The 19,237-nt window shown below is 38.8% G+C and overlaps 1 protein-coding gene across 2 annotated transcripts in view; it reads left to right on the top strand.

Annotated features, from left to right (window-relative positions):
• The window catches only part of PIK3C2G (phosphatidylinositol-4-phosphate 3-kinase catalytic subunit type 2 gamma), a 460,044-nt gene that overhangs the window by 240,064 nt on the left and 200,743 nt on the right, over positions 1-19,237 (top strand). For both annotated transcript variants that reach the window (XM_055571258.1, XM_055571268.1), the window contains one exon: positions 16,367-16,547. In XM_055571258.1, coding sequence (XP_055427233.1) covers positions 16,367-16,547 — 181 coding nt within the window. The remainder of the gene's footprint in view (positions 1-16,366; positions 16,548-19,237) is intronic.

Consider the following 19,237-nt stretch of genomic DNA (forward strand, 5'->3'; position numbering starts at 1 on the left):
AATTAAGCATTATTGGATTTGGCTAACATACAATACTGTTTTAGGGAAGAACACCTCCAAAAGTAGAGTATGTAAATATTTGATTCATAATTCAAATGAATTAATTTTAAAATCCTAGCTAAGAGTACATGTCATTCCCTAAGAAATATGAACAGTAAACCACTTATTCTTTTTTTTTTTTTAATGTGTGTGTCATTAAAAAGAAGAAAGTTCTCAACCACTTTGTCTAAAGCAATTTTTGTTATCTGCCCTTAGAGCACTATCATCCAAACTCCACTGTTGATTTCTGGGGTAACTAAAGAGTCTCATTAAAGCAAGCTCCTGAAGCTTTTCTTCAAGGATAAATTATGAACAGACAGTCCCACAGAGAACTAGACAATTTGGTGGTCCAAAGTAGAAAAGACTTGGAGGCCCCCTGAAGGATAACAGTAGGAATAAAAACCACCCTTAGGTTGTTACAGGCTATATTAACTTGGGTAGATAAACATTTTTTAAATTATTATAACTACTCACATACTTAAGATGAAATTTTAGGCTCTGACTTTTTTTGCACCAACATTTTTTTTTTTTAACATGCGATTTAAGTATCATACAACAAGCTTTTGGAAATTCCTTGGAAATAAATGCTCTGATTACTCACCTAAATAAATCCACCCTCCCACACAGACACATTCTTGCTCACAAATGTACAGTAATGTTTTCCTCAGTTCAGGTCAGTTCAGTCACTCAGTCGTGTCTGACTCTTTGCAACCCCAGCACACCAGGCCTCTCTGTCCATCACTAACTCCCGGAGTTTACCCAAACTCATGTCCATTGATTAAGTGATGCCATCCAACCATCTCATCCTCTGTCGTCCCCTTCTCCTCCTGCCCTCAATGTTTCCCAGCATCAGGGTCTTTTCAAATGAGTCAGTTCTTCACATCAGATGGCCGAAGTATTACAGTTTCAGCTTCAACATCAGTCCTTCCAATGTACACCCAGGATTGACCTCCTTTAGGATGGACTGTTTGGATCTTCTTGCAGTCCAAGGGACTCTCAAGAGTCTTCTCCAACACCACAGTTCAAAAGCATCAATTCTTCGACGCTCAGCTTTCTTTATAGTCCAACTCTCACATCCATACATGACTACTGGAAAAACCATAGCCTTGACTAGATGGACCTTTGTTGGCAAAGTAATATCTCTGCTTTTTAATATGCTGTCTAGGTTGGTCATAACTTTCCTTCCAAGGAGTAAGCATCTTTTAATTTCATGGCTGCAGTCACCATCTGCAGTGATTTTGGAGCCCAGAAAAATAAAGTCAGCCACTGTTTCCACTCTTTCCCCATCTATTTGTCATGAAGTGATGGGACCGGATGCCGTGATCTTAGTTTTCTGAATGTTGAGCTTTAAGCCAATTTTTTCACTCTCCTCTTTCACTTTCATCAAGAGGCTCTTTAGTTCTTCTTCACTTTCTGCCATAAGGGTGGTGTCATCTGCATATCTGAGGTTATTGATATTTCTCCCAGCAATCTTGATTCCATCTTGTGCTTCCTCCAGCCCAGCATTTCTCAAGATGTTCTCTGCATATAAGTTACATAAGCAGGGTGACAATGTATAGCCTTGATGTACTCCTTTTCCTATTTGGAGCCAGTCTGTTGTTCCATGTCCAGGTCTAACTGTTGCTTCCTGACCTGCATACAAGTTTCTCAAGAAGCAGGTCAGATGGTCTGGTATTCCGATCTCTTTCAGAATTTTCCACAGTTTATTGTGATCCACACAGTCAAAGGCTTTGGCATAGTCGATAAAGCAGAAATAGATGTTTACATTTATAATTTTTTTTCCTCTGAGATATAGGAGATTACAATTCTAAAATGGCATGGCTTATCTAATAGAAAAGTGCTTTGCAAGATATCTTCCCTACAGATTACCTGCCTCTTAGCTCAAGTACCTTTCCCAGTGATGCATTTTCAATATGAGCCTCCTCAGCTAAGTCTGTCTAATTAAGAACAGTAAGTCCCCTCCATTTGAACCTTCAAGTTGCAAACTTTCAAAGATGAGAATATGTGTTCTCATATCCAATCACATAAGTTAGTTCACATGTTCAGTGTACATTTTCATGTGCATGTATCTTGTACACATGGTTGTACTTTTGTGAACATTACTGTATAATACTGTATAGAGTCTCCTGGAGGAGGAAATGGCAACCCACTCCAGTATTCTTGCCTGGAGATTCCCATGGACAGAGGAACCCGGCAGGCTACAGTTTATGGGGTCTTAAAGAGTCGGGCACTACTGAAGTGACAGCGCTAGCATGTTGACTGGCTGCTGTCACAGTTAGAAACTTTCTACTCCAATAAAATTAAATTTAAAAAAGAACTTAAAGTCTAGTAGGAGAGATAAAAAATTAAGCAATTAAAACACCATAAAAAAAAAAAACAGGTAGTGTTACAAGAATAATGGATATGGGAAAATACTTCATCTTTACAGAGAGAAGACTGAACATATGCCCAAGATTGGAAAAAAAATTAAGAAAGATTTTTTTTAGAAAAGATGCCAATTAAGTTAAACATTAAAGGACAAACAGATATTGGCATATTGAAATATCATTTCAGACACAGGTTGGTGCAGTGCAAAAGCATTCTAACCTGTGAAAACAGAAGATTCAACTTATTATAAGTAGCACTTTGTGTTTGGGAATGGAAAAACATGAATGCAAATCAGAGACAAGCCTTTAAGATGTGGAGGAGCTAAACCATCAAGTGCCCTGTCTGTTCATACTAAGGATTTTATATTTTATCCTGAGGCTATATGGGTTTTAATCACAGGACTTTTAGAACAGGACTTATTAGATTAAGTAAAGAGAACTAATTTGAGGTAGAAAAGAAGTAAAAATGCAGGTGGTGCGAAAATCAAGTACCAGTAGATTAAGGTAATGAAGACCTCAATTAAATGCTGTCAGTCCGAGCAGAGAGAAGGAATTAGATTTGAGAGCTATTTAAATGGTAAACATAATGACACATGGTAACAGATTTGATGTTGGGATGAGGGTGAGAGAAGAATCATGTCTCATTTTTAGTTCAGGTGATGGACGGCTTGGCCATTTTCTTCGTGGTGAAGTAATTCAGGTAAAGAAGTAGGCATTGGGAGGAATAATGATGAAATTAGTCATGTAATGGTTAAGACAGTAAAAAAATCTGCCTTCATTACAGGAGACCCGCATTTGATCCCTGGGTTGGGAAGATCCCCTGTAGGAGGGTATGGCAACCCACTCTAGTATTCTTGCCTGGAGAATTCTATGGACAGAGGATCCTGGTGGGCTGAAGTTCAGGGGGTTGCAAAGAGTCAGACACAACTGAATGACTATCACTTCTTGATTTCTTCACCCTCAGGTTAAGAGGCCTTAAGAAAATTTGAGAATCATATCTTGTAGACTGATGAACATGCAGGTCTGAATTGGAAAAATGACTTCTAGATTGGAAACTGTCTTACAGTCTGCTAGGGCTGCCAAATCAGAGTACCAGAGACTAGGTGGATAGAACATTAAAAATTAAGTTTCTCCCAGTTTTGGAGGCTGGAAGTCCAAGATCAAAGTACTTAAGCATTGGTTACTGGTAAGAGCTAAAAACAGACTTTCTGGCTTCCAGACAGCCCACCTTTTCATTGGGTCCTCACATGGCCATTTTTCTGTGTGAACACTTATCTGGCATCTCTTCCTCTTCTTATACAAACCCTAGTCCTACACACTCTTACGACCCCATTTAATCTTGGTTACTTCCTTAAAGGCCTGTCTCTGAAGACAGTGACATTGGGAGTTAGGGCTTCCACATAAGAATTCAGGGAACACAATTCAGTCCGTAACAGACACATAGATCTGATGACAGGACACTCATTATTATCATTTTAGAGATGGGAAGACTAAGGTTGGAACCTCTAAGTTACTTGTGCATACAGAGAGCATGAGAGATGGAAAAGGTTTAGTACTCTTCCCACAATCATACAGCATGGTGGACAGGACAGTTACCCCTGCCTGGCAAGTACAACCTGAACCACAGCAACAAAACAACAACAACATCACCTAAATCAACAGAAAATTAACCAGGTAGGTTGGATACCTCCTGGAACACCTCTAAGGCTTTATTGAATTTCCAAAAGGAACAGGATTAAACTGCTTGCCGACTTCAGGGAACACGATCTTTCATGATGCTGAGCAAGAATGTCCCAGAAATTTTCTCAGGACATCAAACACAGCTCCAAATCTTATAGATAGCCTCCCAGGGAACCTTTAATACCCTCACAGAATAAACCACGCTATTTGTGCCTCTGAAGGATGAAGGGTGAAGCAACCACCCCAGCTGTGACTTGAAACTGGGGTTCTGATGCGTTTGGGTTCTGGGGAAGCAGGGTATTTCAAAGCCAGCTTTGCCTTTAGCCTTGTAAACCAGCCCCTCCGGCTGTGTTCAAACACATGACTTGCTCACTGCACAGTGTAATGATTATCCAACTTTCACCAGAGGGCTATGCAAGAACAAAAGGCTGAGTAGTAAAGAGGATTTTTATTATTAGGTTGCTGTTCTTATGAAACATTCATATAGCAGAGGAATTGCTTTGCCGTTAAAAATTTTTTGTGAAGGAAGCTTTATGAAAAAGGTGCTTACATGGCCTTTAAAGTAACTATATATGTATTCAGAAAAAAAAATACATATATATGTATATAGAAAAAGAAAACAAAAAGGCTGAGTTTAGAAACTCAGCTCAGAACCATATTTTAAAATATAAGTAAGGGAAAATGTAGACATCTATTGGACTAGTTTAAAACTCCACAGGCATGGATTTGAACACTAATTATATGTCAAGTAGAATTTATTTTATTTTAGCACATGTGCTGTTGGTAATGACTCCCCATTTCTCTTCTGCCACAGCTTGGCATTTATTTGGAACCACAGACCCAGTTAAGGTGGGTAGTTCAAGGCACACGGGTTGTGTCCACACAATTCATCAAGATTTTATAGGTTCCCAAGTGCAATGAGTGTTATTTTCAATTCAGCATCTTTTCCCTCCACTCTCCTAGCTAGCCTCACCCAGCACCACCACTTGTATAAATAAACCATGAAAATCCAAATCCTTTAAAATTGTGGTGCTGGTCTTGCTTTCTCAAGTGAGGAAGGACAGAGCATAGGTGAGTGTATTACTTGCATTATCAAAGTAGATCCACATATCCTATTCTTTTTACTGACTAGGTAGGGAAGAGAAAAATATTCTTGCTTGTAAGTATTTCACGTGAAAATATGTTTAGGTTAACAAGCTCTTCTTTAAAAGTTCAAAAATGTTATTAATAGAAGCAGAAAGGAAAATATTATTAACATCATTTGGCGGTTTTTGCCAGGGAGCTTACACAGAGCAGGACAAAATTAAATGAGGAACTTTGGAAAGAAAGAAGTCAACCTGGAGAGCATGACACTTCTGAGGGTTACAAAACAGTAAGTAAAAGATGTTAAAGAAAAACATGATTAGAAAGTGGCAAGAAGAGAATTCTTCGATTGTGTACTCTGTTCCTGTGCTCAGTCGTGTCTGACTCTCTGCAATCCCATAGACTGTAGCTCACCAGGCTCCTCTCTCCATGGGATTTTTCTTCAGGCAAGAGTACTGGAGTGGGTTGGCATTTCCTCCTCCAGGGAATCTTCCCAACCTGGGGATCAAACATGAACCTACTGTGCTTCCTGCATTGCATGTGGATTCTTTACCCGCTGAGCCATCGTTATTAGTCTCAGAGTAAATCATCAGCTGTACCTGTGTTAGGGCATCACAAGGTGGTACCAGGTGATGATGAAGAGCAAGGGCTCTGGAGTCTGATACACTTGAATTTGAATCCCTGGTCTACAGATCGGGTGACTTTGGGCATTGTGACCCAATTATCCAATAACTTTGGGTAAGTTATTGGATCTTTGTAAACTGTAATATCCTCTGTAAAATGGAGGGAATCACATTACTTGGAGCGCTTGCGAGAATTACCTAACAGAGCTACTGGAAATACTTAGGAAATGCCTGGTGTAGATGTTGGGTAAGTTCATTAAGTATTAAAGTCATGGAGCCCTAGAGCCGGAAGGTATCTTAACAGAACCTCACAAACTCCAACATTTTACAGAATAGGAAAGTGAAGAGCTAAAGCATTAAGTTTCTTGCCAGAGGTGATGCAAGCATAAAATCATCTTCCAAGTTGTGTTTTAATGGTTTTTAGGACACTGTGTTAATCAGTTCAAGCTGCAGTTATAAAGGAGAAGGCAATGGTAACCTACTCCAGTACTCTTGCCTGGTGAATCCCATGGACAGAGGAGCCTGGTAGGCTGCAGCCCATGGGATTGCTAAGAGTCTGACATGAATGAGCGACTTCACTTTCACTTTTCACTTTCATGAATTGGAGAAGGAAACAGCAACCCACTCCAGTATTCTTGCCTGGAGGATCTCAGGGACAGGGCAGCCTGATGGGCTGCCGTCTATGGGGTCACTCAGAGCCGGACACGACTGAAGCGACTTAGCAGCAGTAGCAGCAGTTAAAAAATAACACAGACTGTGTGCCTTAAACAACATGAATTTATTTCTCATAGTCTGGAGGCTGGGAAGTCCAAGATTGAGTTGCTAGCCAATTTCAGTCCCGCATAAGTGTCCTCTTCCTGGCTCTTGGATGGACACCGGATGCCTTCTCAGTGTCCTCAATTGGCAGAGCTCCAGTCTCCTCTTCTTATAAAGGCAGTAATATAAGTATATTACTCCACTCTCATGACCTTACCTAAGCTTAATCACCTCCCAAATGTCCCACCTCCAGTATCATCCCATTTAGAGTTAGAGCTTAAATATACAAATTTTGGAGAGACACAAACATCTGGTCCATAACAGACACAAACTATGGTGCTGTGGAAAGAGCCTATTAAGAACGCAGTGTGCTCGTCATAAGGATCTTAGGCAAGTCCCTTAATCTTCCTGTTTCCTCACCTAATAAATGTGATGGGTGGGAGGGCTTATCTCAAAGTACAGTTCAGCTCTACACTAATGTGATATTATTCTCTAAAAATATGAGTGTAATTTGAAGAGAGAGATGCCATGTTTGGAGTAAGAAAAACAAGGAGTAATTGGGACCCCAGGACACAACAGGGGAGAGCAGGGCTAGGTAGTTTCTGGCAAAGGAAGAGCAGCAGAAGCAGTACGAATCTTGGGGTCAGGGACAGGAGAAAACCAGAATGAGAAGAAAGGGAAATGTAATACAGAAGGGCCTCATCGAAGGCTAGCTAGTATTCTAAAGTGTGCTCAGGGCCAAAATTCTGCCTGTTTTGTTTTAGGATTAATAAGCACATATGGAGTATAACAGTGGGGACTGAGAGAGGTCACTGATAGCCATTCACAGCTTGGTGCTCAATTAAGGAAAGTGATTTGAATGAAATAACACTGAAGCATAAAGTGTGTTGGAATGAGAGGAGGATGACAGTTTCTGCTCTCTGACATCACATCATTCAGTGTGTTAGACATGTGAACATAGGAATATCTGTGAGTGCATTGGAAAGAGTTTTATTTATTTACCTTAATCTCTCCAGTTGGGCTTTCCAAGTGGCTCAGTGGTAAAGAATCTACTTGCCAAGCAGGAGACATGGGCTCCATCCCTAGGTTGGGAAGATGCCCTGGAGAAGGAAATAGCAACCCCCTCCAGTATTCTTGCATGGGAAGTCCCATGAGAGAGGAACCTGGCGGGCTAGAAGCCTTGGGGTCACAAAGAATCAGACACAACTTAGCTACTAAACAGCAGCAATAACATCTCCCAAGTTGACCATGTCCCTCAGCAAGATGAGAGGAAAGGGCTCTGATTTCTAATTATAGATTCAAGAATCTCCTCATGGGAACTTACCTGCTCAGCATAGTTGTTGTTGTTGTTGTTGTTTTCTTTCCTTCATAGCTTCCAGATGATCCTAAGAGAGCAACAGTGCTGTGTAAGCGTCATCCTAATTACAAGTGTGTATATAAACTGGGTACCCTTTATAGCTAACTTTTGCTCAGAAAAATACCATTTGAGCTTACAATTAACTATGCAACTGGTCATAATTGTTAAAAGATTTTGATATGATGATTAAATATCAATTATAGTAGTAAATATACACCTATATGTACACATATATGAAGTATTAATATCCTATTTCTTGAAACAACTTTGATTTCTTGAATACAATTCTGGGCTTCACGACAGTCATCCACAAAGGAACCCAAAATCAACAGTGCTCTAAAAGAGCAGTCAATGGTTGAAAGCGATGAAGAAAGGCAAAGAGAGAAATCCCAATCAACTCTCTGAAAATTAAGAGATAAGACTCCCCAGTTTTTACTCTGCATTTTGAGACTTTTTCTCTCATGCAGTGCAGTCAGTGCATTTCCTGAAGTTCTCCATTGACTCAAAGATGTTTAATTGTCTTGCCTAGTTTTCTTTAAACTGGCTGAGCCTGGTATTGGTAGGTCTCCAATAAAACTTTTTATTATTTTGAAAATACTACTCTCCTCTTTCAAATTTCCTAATTAAAGCCAGGGTAGATTCCACAGTTTCCTAGGTCACTTTTAGATAGAAGAAGAAGAAAAAAAAAACCTCTTCACCAGTTTTGTCCAATTTAAAACTTAATTTTCTTCTCCAATTTAGTATACACTTCCTCCTCATTCTCTACCACCCCCAAGTTTTAGCCTGGAGGACTTGTGGTGGGTGGAGAATATTACCTGCTGTTTCACTCCTCTTCTCTCTGTCTTCTAGTTCTTGCTTTTCTTGATTTGGAGTGGGGGGAAAAGAGAAAGAGTGACCCTCACATTCATTGAGGCAAGAAAGTACAGTTTCTGTCTGTGATCTCTGATTCTCCATCAAGGCCCACTGTGGATTCAGTGTCAAAGCTGGCACCCTCATGTGAGTGAGTTCCAGCCTTGCAGGATTTCCCATTAGGAGATTTTCCTTTGGCTGAGCCTTTGGTGGCTCAAATGGTAAAGAATCTGCCTGCAATGTGGGAGACTCAGTTTCAAACCCTGGATGGGCAAGATCCCCTGGAGAATTCCATGGACAGAGGAGCCTGGTAGGCTGTAGTCCATGGGGTTGCAAAGAGCTGGACATGACTGAGGAACCAACACAAGGAGTGGGATCACATTTAATTACCTGCCTTGTGTTTATCTGAACCTTGAGAAACTCACACATGCTTGCTTTGCCAGTTAGGGTGCAGGAGTACAGGCTGCTCCTTTGCTATCCTGTTTTTCCATCCTAGCGTTGCGCTCTCTTCCCTATTGACATCCCCAGGGAAAATCAACAAACCCTCTTTTATCACAGACATTTAACCTGAAAATGAGGCAATAGTCTGCCATTCTTGCATGTATCTGAATAAATGACTATCCTTGAACTTCCCTCCTCACTAGACTTTGCAGGGATGAGTGAGAATAGCAGATCCACTCTATCCCTCACTAAGCTGATGACTCATGACTCTCAAACAGCCCCTTTCCTCGAACCCCACTTGAAAATATAAAGCCCAGTAGGGGAGATGGCGCTTGGTGTGTCATAGCCATTTTGGCCATCTCCCAATAAACCCTGTAGAGTTCTCTGACTTCCATCACTTCTTTGGCTATTGTTAAAGCATAGGATAACTGTTGTCTCTTTCCTTTAATCTTAGGTCTTGATCACCAACTCCAGAGCAATAAAGGAAGTTCCATTAAGCATGCTAATATAGATAGATGCTTTCTCCTCCAAAACCCTCCCAATTCAGCCATTGCATTCTTCCAGCTGTTGCCATTAGCAGAGCTCAGTTTCTCAAGCAGCTAGGTGTAATGCCTCCCTCGCTGCCCTCAACCATCAGACCCTTCATCTAGTAGTGTGTTAGGTGTGTCTAGTCCTGTAATATATATGTCAAAAGATTTTGTCATTGCCCTGTTGCACTCATTAGTGCATTTTTACTCAGAGAGAATCTCCTATTAGATATTCAGACACTTGGGCTGGACAAAACAGCAGATGGTACCTCGGCCTGTTCATATTCTAAATGAATCAAAAAGTATGTTAGTAGTAATAAAATAACAATAAAATTCTACTAATATAATAGAATATACATGTCCAAATGAACCATATCAAATCATTTTTTAAGTACTCTTGGGCTTTTTATGATCCGTAAAATCAAACCAGTCAATTCTAAAGGAAATCAGTCCTGAATATTCATTGATGATGATGCTGAAGCTGAAGCTCCAATACTTTGGCCACCTGATGTGAAGAACTGACTCATTACAAAAGATCCTGAGGCTGGGAAAGATTGAAGGCAGGAGGAGAAGGGGATGACAGAGGATGAGATGGCTGAATGGAATCACTGACTCAATGGACATGAGTTTGAGCAAGCTCTGGGAGTTGGTGATGGACAGGGAAGCCTGGCATTCTGCAGTCTATGGGTCACAAAGAATCAGACATGACTGCGAGACTGAACTGACTGAGTGATCCATAAAAGAAAAGTCATTTTTATAACTTTTATAATTTTTTAATCTAAAATTGTGTACTCAAATTGATCACCCATCTATTTCACCAGACTTGCCTCCTTTGTTTATTTTCATTAATTAGATTTACCCCCAGAGCATCCTCAGGGCTAATATTGGAGAGATTAAAAAATATATATGCTCCATATTCTAAAGGCAATAGAAACAAATGAAAACAAAAGCAAAGAAAAGGGAAAAAGAAAGTATAAAACTTGGCATATTCATTAGTTTTCACCATATCAACAAATAGCCCCACAGTTTCAGTGGCTTTTAGCAATAGATTTATTTCTCACTTATGTACCACACAGGCTTCAGACTTGCTATAGCTCTGCTAGGCTGCCCTGGACTTTACACAGCAGTGCTCAGCTCCACTCAGCATTGTCTTCTCATTCCAGCACTGAAGGAACACACCCATCCCTCACCCCCAACCCCCAGCAGGGACATGCTGTTCTCATGGCAGAAAGTACAAGACGGCAAACCAATCCATGATAGTACATTTAAAGCATCCACATGGACTTGAGCATACATTTTATCCAGTCATAGCCTACTGGCTTAAGCAAGTCACAAGGCCAATCCTGACATGGGGTGGAAAAGTAGATGTTGCCTTTGGGAAGACACTGGAAGTCACAGAGCAAAGAATGTAGCTGTGTAAGCTTCAGAGAAGAAAGCATGGCGTTGGGAAAAATAATCAAATCTACCACACAGTGTGACCACAGTGGAAAGATTATAAGTATGAACATATGGCATTCTGAACACACTGCTTTGGAGGTGGTAATAAATATTCGGTACATAAATTGCAAAATGGGGATAAAATTAAGTCAGTTCATATCTTAGGGGCTCTTCTCATATACTTAAGTGTTCCAGAAATGTATACAGTCTCCAGAGTATGTATTTCCTTATCTTCTGAATTTATTCCTTTTTAATAGTTTTATATTCTTGTTGTTTCAAAGTGGCTTATAGACAAATATATGCTGCAAAACAACTATTGATTAGAAATTACATTTCAGCAGACTTGGACCATGTAATGCTCCCTATGTGCAAAATTCAAAAGAAGTTCGGTGCTATATTTCTGAAAGGGTGAATCAATATTCTAGAAATGAGCTACTCATAGGAAACAGTTATGTTTGCAAGACAATAAAATGTATCAGGTACCTCAGTTTAGGGAAATATTAAATAAATCTCTCAACCAATAAGAAGTAAAATAAAGTTATAAAGACTAAAGAGGTACATTGTTTTTTACTTTTTAACAAACTGTTGAAAACTTATAGTTAATAATTCCATATCAAATATTGGATTTCAGCCTTTATATGTCCCAGGGTTATAAATACACTTGAAGAGTCGCATTCTAAAATTCAACCGTGGTCACTAAGACATGGTCTAGGAGCACACCCCGACCCCCACCTAAAGTAAAAATCAATAGAGGCAATGGGAAGGGGAGGTCCTGGAGTGACCTGAAATCACTCATCTTCATTGTGTAGCTCAGTTTTCTTCCGAATGTTGTTTCCTCTCTTCCCTCACAGGAAATATACATGTGGGTGTGTATTTCATACATTCATTCATGTCTGATTCCTTGTGACCCCATGGACTGTAGCCTATCAGGCTCCTCTGTCCATGGAATTCTCCAAGCAGGAATACTGGAGTGTGTTGCCATGCCCTTTTCCAGGAGATCTTCCTGACCCAGGGATCAAACCTGAGTCTCCTGCATTGCAGGCGGATTCTTTACCATCTGATTAGGATATCATGCTACTGAGAACTAAAATTAAGACCTACACCGAAGGGAGTCGTGAGGCAAGGAGAGCTGGGTTGGTGTGATTAGCCTGTTCTGTTCTGCTGGTAGACTGATGAAATGAGAACTAGCTGTCCTTTTCCTGGACCTCCAGCAAGTCACTCACCATGTGATCAGAAGCATTATGTGCATGAAGAAATGGGGAAAATCTCCATTTCATGCTGCTGGGGTTTGTGTATATGAGTTCACCACTATCCCCTTAACTTAGGCAAATGCCTTATGACATCCCAGAACAAGTACGCTCTGTCACCTGGGTTATATCTGCTTCTCTTCTTGTTTTTTGCCTCTCATTCTCAACACTACCAAAACCTTTAATCAGCTGGATTTTATGCATGTATTCTCATTTTAATGTTGTCATTACTTACAGTCCATTAGACACACGTAAAAAATAATATCAAGTTGAACTACTCCTGTATCTCGCCGGCACTGGGATTAACAGGTCTCTGACATTTTGAGGTTTACCTCATAGTTTGTGGTCACATTGCCTGCATCTTAAGAGCCCAGTCTTTTTCAGCACCAAGTCTTATTCCTATTTCTCAATCCCTTGACCTGAACTTTAAAAAATTATTTTTTTTTTTAATTTGGCATAAGCAATTCTGCTTTTCCCAGTGACCGTGTCTTGTGAAAAGAGTTTCTGTAATTCTCAGGGGAAAGTGACCAGTTGTTTTCCAGTCTTACAAACAGAAGCAGCAGGTAAAAAATACCACATGATGGGTTTGCCACTTCCTGCTTGTGAAGGTCATTGACACAGAATTATGTAACCCTCCACTCAAAATTGAATAGTCCAGCTTTCTCTGAATAGATTAAAATTAAAGTACATGTTAATTTCTCTCCTCAGTTAAAATGATTGTCCCTGACAACACAGGGATAGACTAATTGACCTCTCAGGATCATTATACAACACACTATCATTTCAGTTCTGCACTGTGTAAAAAACCTTACAAGTTGAGTAAAAACCCATAGAGCTTGAACCAGGAGATCATGTCATCATGGGAGAAATGAAAGTTTGAATGAGACATGTTTTATAAGGAAAATAATCACAATGAAACACACTGAGTTTTCTTCACTTAAAAAAATTTTAAAGCACAGTCACATAATCTCTCTACAAATCTCCCCTGTTTTATTTTTTAATTTATTTTTTAAGGATTTTTTTTTTTGATGGTGAACCATTTTTTAAGTCTTTATTGAATCTGTTACAATATTGCTTCTGCTTTATGTTTTTTAGTTTTTCGCCATGAGGCAAGTGGGATCTTAATTCCCCATCTAGTAATTGAACCCACATACCCTGCAGTGGAAAGCAGAGTCTTAACCACTGGGCTGCCAGGGAAGTCCCTGCTCTGTTTTATTTCGAACAATGAGTTAAACTGATTTTTTCCCCCTCTTTGAACCAGCACTTACGAGAGAAGCAAATAGACTTCTAATAGAATTCAGTTCAGTTCAGTCGCTCAGTCATGTCCAGCTCTTTGCAACCCCGGGGACTGCAGCATGCCAGGCTTCCCTGTCCATCACCAACTCCCAGAGCTTACTCAAACTTATGTCCGTCGAGTTGGTTAAGAGTATTTTGGATACAAGCAACACAATTTTAACAATTCCTATGACCATATTCCCATTCCTAAAATATATCTTTTCTTTAATTACTTTAGTAAAAAGCTAACTTCATCTGTGAAGAATAACCTTTCATCATGTATGTAATAGTCAGGTGGTAATACAGTTATATTTATGTTCTAAAAGTTTTGGTTTTTTTTTGTATAAACAATTTTTTTATTTTCTTTTAATTTTATTTTATTTTTAAACTTTACATAATTGTATTAATTTTGCCAAATATCAAAATGAATCCACCACAGGTATACATGTGTTCCCCATCCTGAACCCTCCTCCCTCTTCCCTCCCCATTCCATCCCTCTGGGTCATCCCAGTGCACCAGCCCCAAGCATCCAGTATCATGCATCGAACCTGGACTGGCAACTTGTTTCAAAAAGTTTTAAACAATAATATCTTTAAAAACAAGTAACTCAGTATTTAAAAGGTATGAGAGTGTTGGCAAGCATCGATATGGGATATAGAAATATTGTACCCATCACTTCTTTACCTTATTGAAAACTAAGTAGCCTATACAACTGTATATTACTGAGGTCCTCAAATTACTGTGAAAATCTCTGAGGTATACATGGGTACATGCTCAGTCACTTCAGTCATTTCCAACTCTTTGCAACCTCATGGACTATAGCCCACCAGGCTCCTCTGTCCATGGGATTCTTCAGGCAAGAATACTGGGGTGCCATGCCCTCCTGCAGGGAATCTTCCCCATACAAGGATAGAACCTGTGTCTTCCATGTCTCCTGAATTGAAGGTAGATTCTTTACCACTGAGCCACTGGGGAAGCCCCTCTGAAGTATACACTCTGCAGAAACTATCTTGAAGTTTTAAATGTGGATGCTTTCATTTGAGGCTTTCCAGTTCACATTCATACAACTCTCATTCTCCTGGACCCTTCAAAAAATGACATGATTCATTTATTATGTCTGAAATCTCAAAATCTCATTGAAGGAGTAGGTAGGAAACTTTTTCATTGTCTGTTATTCTCCTTACATTGAAAACATAAGTATCAATAGATTATATTTTCATCAATACATCTTTAGCCCCTTGAGGTTTTTTTTTAATGCTTTTCAGAAACAAGAACTATTATTCCACTCGGTTTATGTTTCCTTTGCAAAAGTCAAAGAGGTGAGAGAAGATAATTTGGCTTGGTAAAAATGACAAGAGAGCAAGCCCTTTCCCAAAAAAAAAAAAAAGAAAAGCAGATTCATTCAATTAATTTTTAAACTTAAATGTATAGGAACAAAGAACATACAACAAATGAAAATAATGTGTTTCTTAGACTCTGTAGCACAATACATAGTGGGCAGAGATGCAAAATTAGGAATGCAAAATGAAACTCATCTATATATATATATTAATATTTTGGCTCCTAGGAATTTATTCCTTTTTTTCAGCATTCCATTTTCATAACTTTCTTATAGTTCCTTGAATGATAATTTTTTTTTTCAGAAGAGAAGAAGACTAGAGACAAGTTAAGAATTAAAGAATCAATCAAAGAGATATAAAGGAATCAGTCCTTTTTCCTTCAGTGTTTTAGGGCATAATAAAAAGTAAAGTTGAAGCATATTGGAATTAGTTTCAAGGAAATAGAAATTGTCACATGGCAGAAAGAGTAATCCAGTAATTGTCACTGTTCCATTATCTAGCCAAGTGTCCTTCCCTCGTTTTGTTGTGCCTTCCGTGTTCATGACACAAGCAGACTGCCAGCGAGAGAAGTTGGCTTGGCGAGACTGCAAGATACAGCTGAACTAATGTTTGTTTTATGGCTAGTACATACTTGGAGCTAAGCCCTTTTGAATTAGAATCACATTAACTTTTTCTACATTCTGTATAATTCTATAGGTTCAGAGATATTACCTTTTTTTTTTTTTTTTAACCTCAACCGGCTTAAGTAAGTAGCCTAAGTTACTTGTTACTTGGAAGTTGTAGGGCTGAGATTTGAATCAGAAATACCTGAAAGCAAAACGAAACAACAAAAAAACACCATGGTCATGCCTTTCTGGTATCTTCCTCCAGGTAATCAAGGGGAAGTGATGGAATAAAGAGCAATACATAGATATATGACAGTGTGGGGACATTATCTATTGAAGAAAAACAGAAAAACTTGGGGTTGATGGTTGAGTCGTCATTAAGTATAGTGACTATTAAATACAATTTAAAAAACTTTGTCTGTATTATAATAAGTCAAAAATAGGCTCTTAGGATAAGTTATTTGTCGTAGAACTTAAGAAGCCTGAAAGAAGAAAAAGTGCATCGTGAACTGAAATGAGGAATAGTGGGTCTCTTATTGATTTTTCACTCTTGGAATCTCATTAACTATCAGATGAAACTTGATGACTGGCAACAAATAAACAACATTTTCCCCATTCTAGGCTGTTAAACTGCCCAAAGCCATCACACAGATAAGTCTGAAACGTGCTTATTGTTCCTGCTGGAGGTGTTTTAAAAAATCAGCTTTAGATATAAGAATTCTTTTTCTCCCTCTCCTTCAGGCTGCTAAAGGATGCACAGAATGAAGCTTATTTTAAAAGCTGGTATCAGAAGCTATTGGCTGCACTCCAATTCTGTGCAGGAAAAGCCTTGAGGGATGAGTTTTCCAAGGAGCAGAAACTTATCAAGATTCTGGGAGACATTGGGGAAAAAGTCAAGACTGCTAGTGACCCTCAAAGACAGGTTTGTTGGGACATCAGTGTTCATGTAATGAAGTTTTGTTTTCTTTTTCATTATGGTTCAATTAAGTTTAAAGTTCATAACACTGCAAGTACATTCCTTGACTGCCACTTAGTCATAAGACACTTCAATTAATTCTTTTGATTAAGTTTTTTTTTGTGTCAATTTACTATCCTAATGTTAATGATAATTTCTATCACCAGGACATGGTTTTTTAATTTAAATAGCCATGTTGCACAAACAGTACCTGACAAGAGACCAATTTCAAGGCAATTTGACTAAAATGACCAGATGAAGTAATTTCCTCAGAATGGAAGCACAATTCAGACTTACAGAAGTACACAAATGGGACTTTTTAAACACCCTTGTCCAAGGGACAACATTTTGGTCTAAATTTTTCCAACTCTGCACTAATCAAAGTTACATTTTTAAAGGCTTTTTTTTTTTTTTTTGCCACAGCAAATAAAATGAAATACATGAAACAAATGAATAGTGGTGTGGATATTAAGACTTTCACACTAACACCCATGGATGGCAGTCAAAATATTGTCCCTCTTTCATCACTGATTATAATAAAGGACCTGGCTGTTCTTTTTCTTGATCTAATGGAAGAACACTTGCTCTTTTTAATTGTCTGCATTACTAGTTCCCTTCATTAGTGATGTAAAGAATCTACCATTGAGCAGATTCTCTTAAGCTCACATTCTATATGTAGAGAGATAGTGAATTTCCATTCATTGGATTAAGAATGTCATTCAATAACAAGGACTTACTATGGTCTAGGAGTTAAGGATAGAAAGATGACTAAACCATGAATCTTGTCCTCAGGGAGCTCATGGTCTCTCTCCACCCACTATTTAAAATCAACAAGTTTTCAATACAATGATATGAAAATAGTAGGAGGCAAAGTGTCCCAGAACTCTTTCCAGCACAAGATTTTTCTTACTGGAAATCACTTTATTTGGTAGTAATGCCAGAAGCTATGCTACTTCACCTACATAGGAAAAAATGGAAAATAAAACACAGAAGCATGGAATTTATTTTTAAATGGGAGGCATATAATCTCTGGATGCAGAGAAGATAACATACATGCAACATAACATGCAAGAGAACATAACATGATAAGCAATGCAAAAAACATTTCTATGACTTCTCCATGTTATTGCAAACTCATTAGTTATTGTCTAATGGTAAACAAAAAGTTGAGCACAAGTAAAATAAATTTGGTTTAAAATGTACAAACTTTGTGTATAGGTTTGGTCTTTATTTCTTATATTTCAAAACCCCTCGTGTATTGAAGATGCATACTACAGTCAGTACAGTGCCTTTTTTGACCAATTGCATCAAGTTCCGAAGTGATACTGACATCATCCTCTCACATAAATGCATTTCTCTCACCTTGAGTGGCTGCTCCTGTGAGAACACCTCTTCACATGAAAACAGGAAGAGAAAAAAGAAGGAGATGGGAGAAGAATTTATAATTTCTCACAAGTTACTATAAGCTTTTTTTTTTTTTCATTTTTTTTTAAAGCCCAATTAACAGGACTGGAAAAGGTCAGTTTTCATTCCAATCCCAAAGAAAGGCAATGCCAAAGAATGCTCAAACTACCACACAATTGCACTCATCTCACACGCTAGTAAAGTAATGCTCAAAATTCTCCAAGCTAGGCTTCAGCAATACGTGAACCGTGAACTTCCAGGTGTTCAAGCTGGTTTTAGAAAAGGCAGAGGAACCAGAGATCAAATTGCCAACATCCACTGGATCATCAAAAAAGCAAGAGAGTTCCAGAAAAACATCTATTTCTGCTTTATTGACTATGCCAAAGCCTTTGACTGTGTGGATCACAATAAACTGTGGAAAATTCTGAAAGAGATGGGAATACCAGACCACCTGACCTGCCTCTTGAGAAACCTATATGCAGGTCAGGAAGCAACAGTTAGAACTGGACATGGAACAACAGACTGGTTCCAAATAGGAAAAGGAGTACATCAAGGCTGTATATTGTCACCCTGATTATTTAACTTATATGCAGAGTACATCATGAGAAACACTGGGCTGGAAGAAGCACAAGCTGGAATCAAGATTGCCAGGAGAAATATCAATAACCTCAGATATGCAGATGACACCACCCTTATGGCAGAAAGTGAAGAGGAACTAAAAAGCCCCTTGATGAAAGTGAAAGAGGAGAGTGAAAAAGTTGGCTTAAAACTCAACATTCAGAAAACTCAGATCATGTCATCTGGTTCCATCATTTCATGGCAAATAGATGGAGAAACAATGGAAACAGTGACAGACTTTATTTTGGGGGGCTCCAAAATCACTGCAGATGGTGATTGTAGCCATGGTACGGGGAGGGAGGTGAGAGGGGGGTTCAGGATGGGGAACATGTGTATACCTGTGGTGGATTCATGTTGATGTATGGCAAAACCAATACAATATTGTAAAGCTAAAAAAAAAAAAGAAAGAAAAAGATAATAAACAGTGATGTGTTTATGAAAAAAACAACAAAAAAAAGACAAACAAAAAAAGACACTTACTCCTTGGAAGGAAACGTATGACTAACCTAGATAGCATATTAAAAAGCAGAGACATTACTTTTCCAACAAAGGTCCATCTAGTTGAGCCTATGGTTTTTCCAGTGGTCATGTATGGATGTGAGAGTTGGACTGTGAAGAAAGCTGAGCACCAAAGA

The sequence above is a fragment of the Bubalus kerabau genome, chromosome 1 (genome assembly GCF_029407905.1).
Source record: "Bubalus kerabau isolate K-KA32 ecotype Philippines breed swamp buffalo chromosome 1, PCC_UOA_SB_1v2, whole genome shotgun sequence".
Classification (NCBI taxonomy): domain Eukaryota; kingdom Metazoa; phylum Chordata; class Mammalia; order Artiodactyla; family Bovidae; genus Bubalus; species Bubalus kerabau.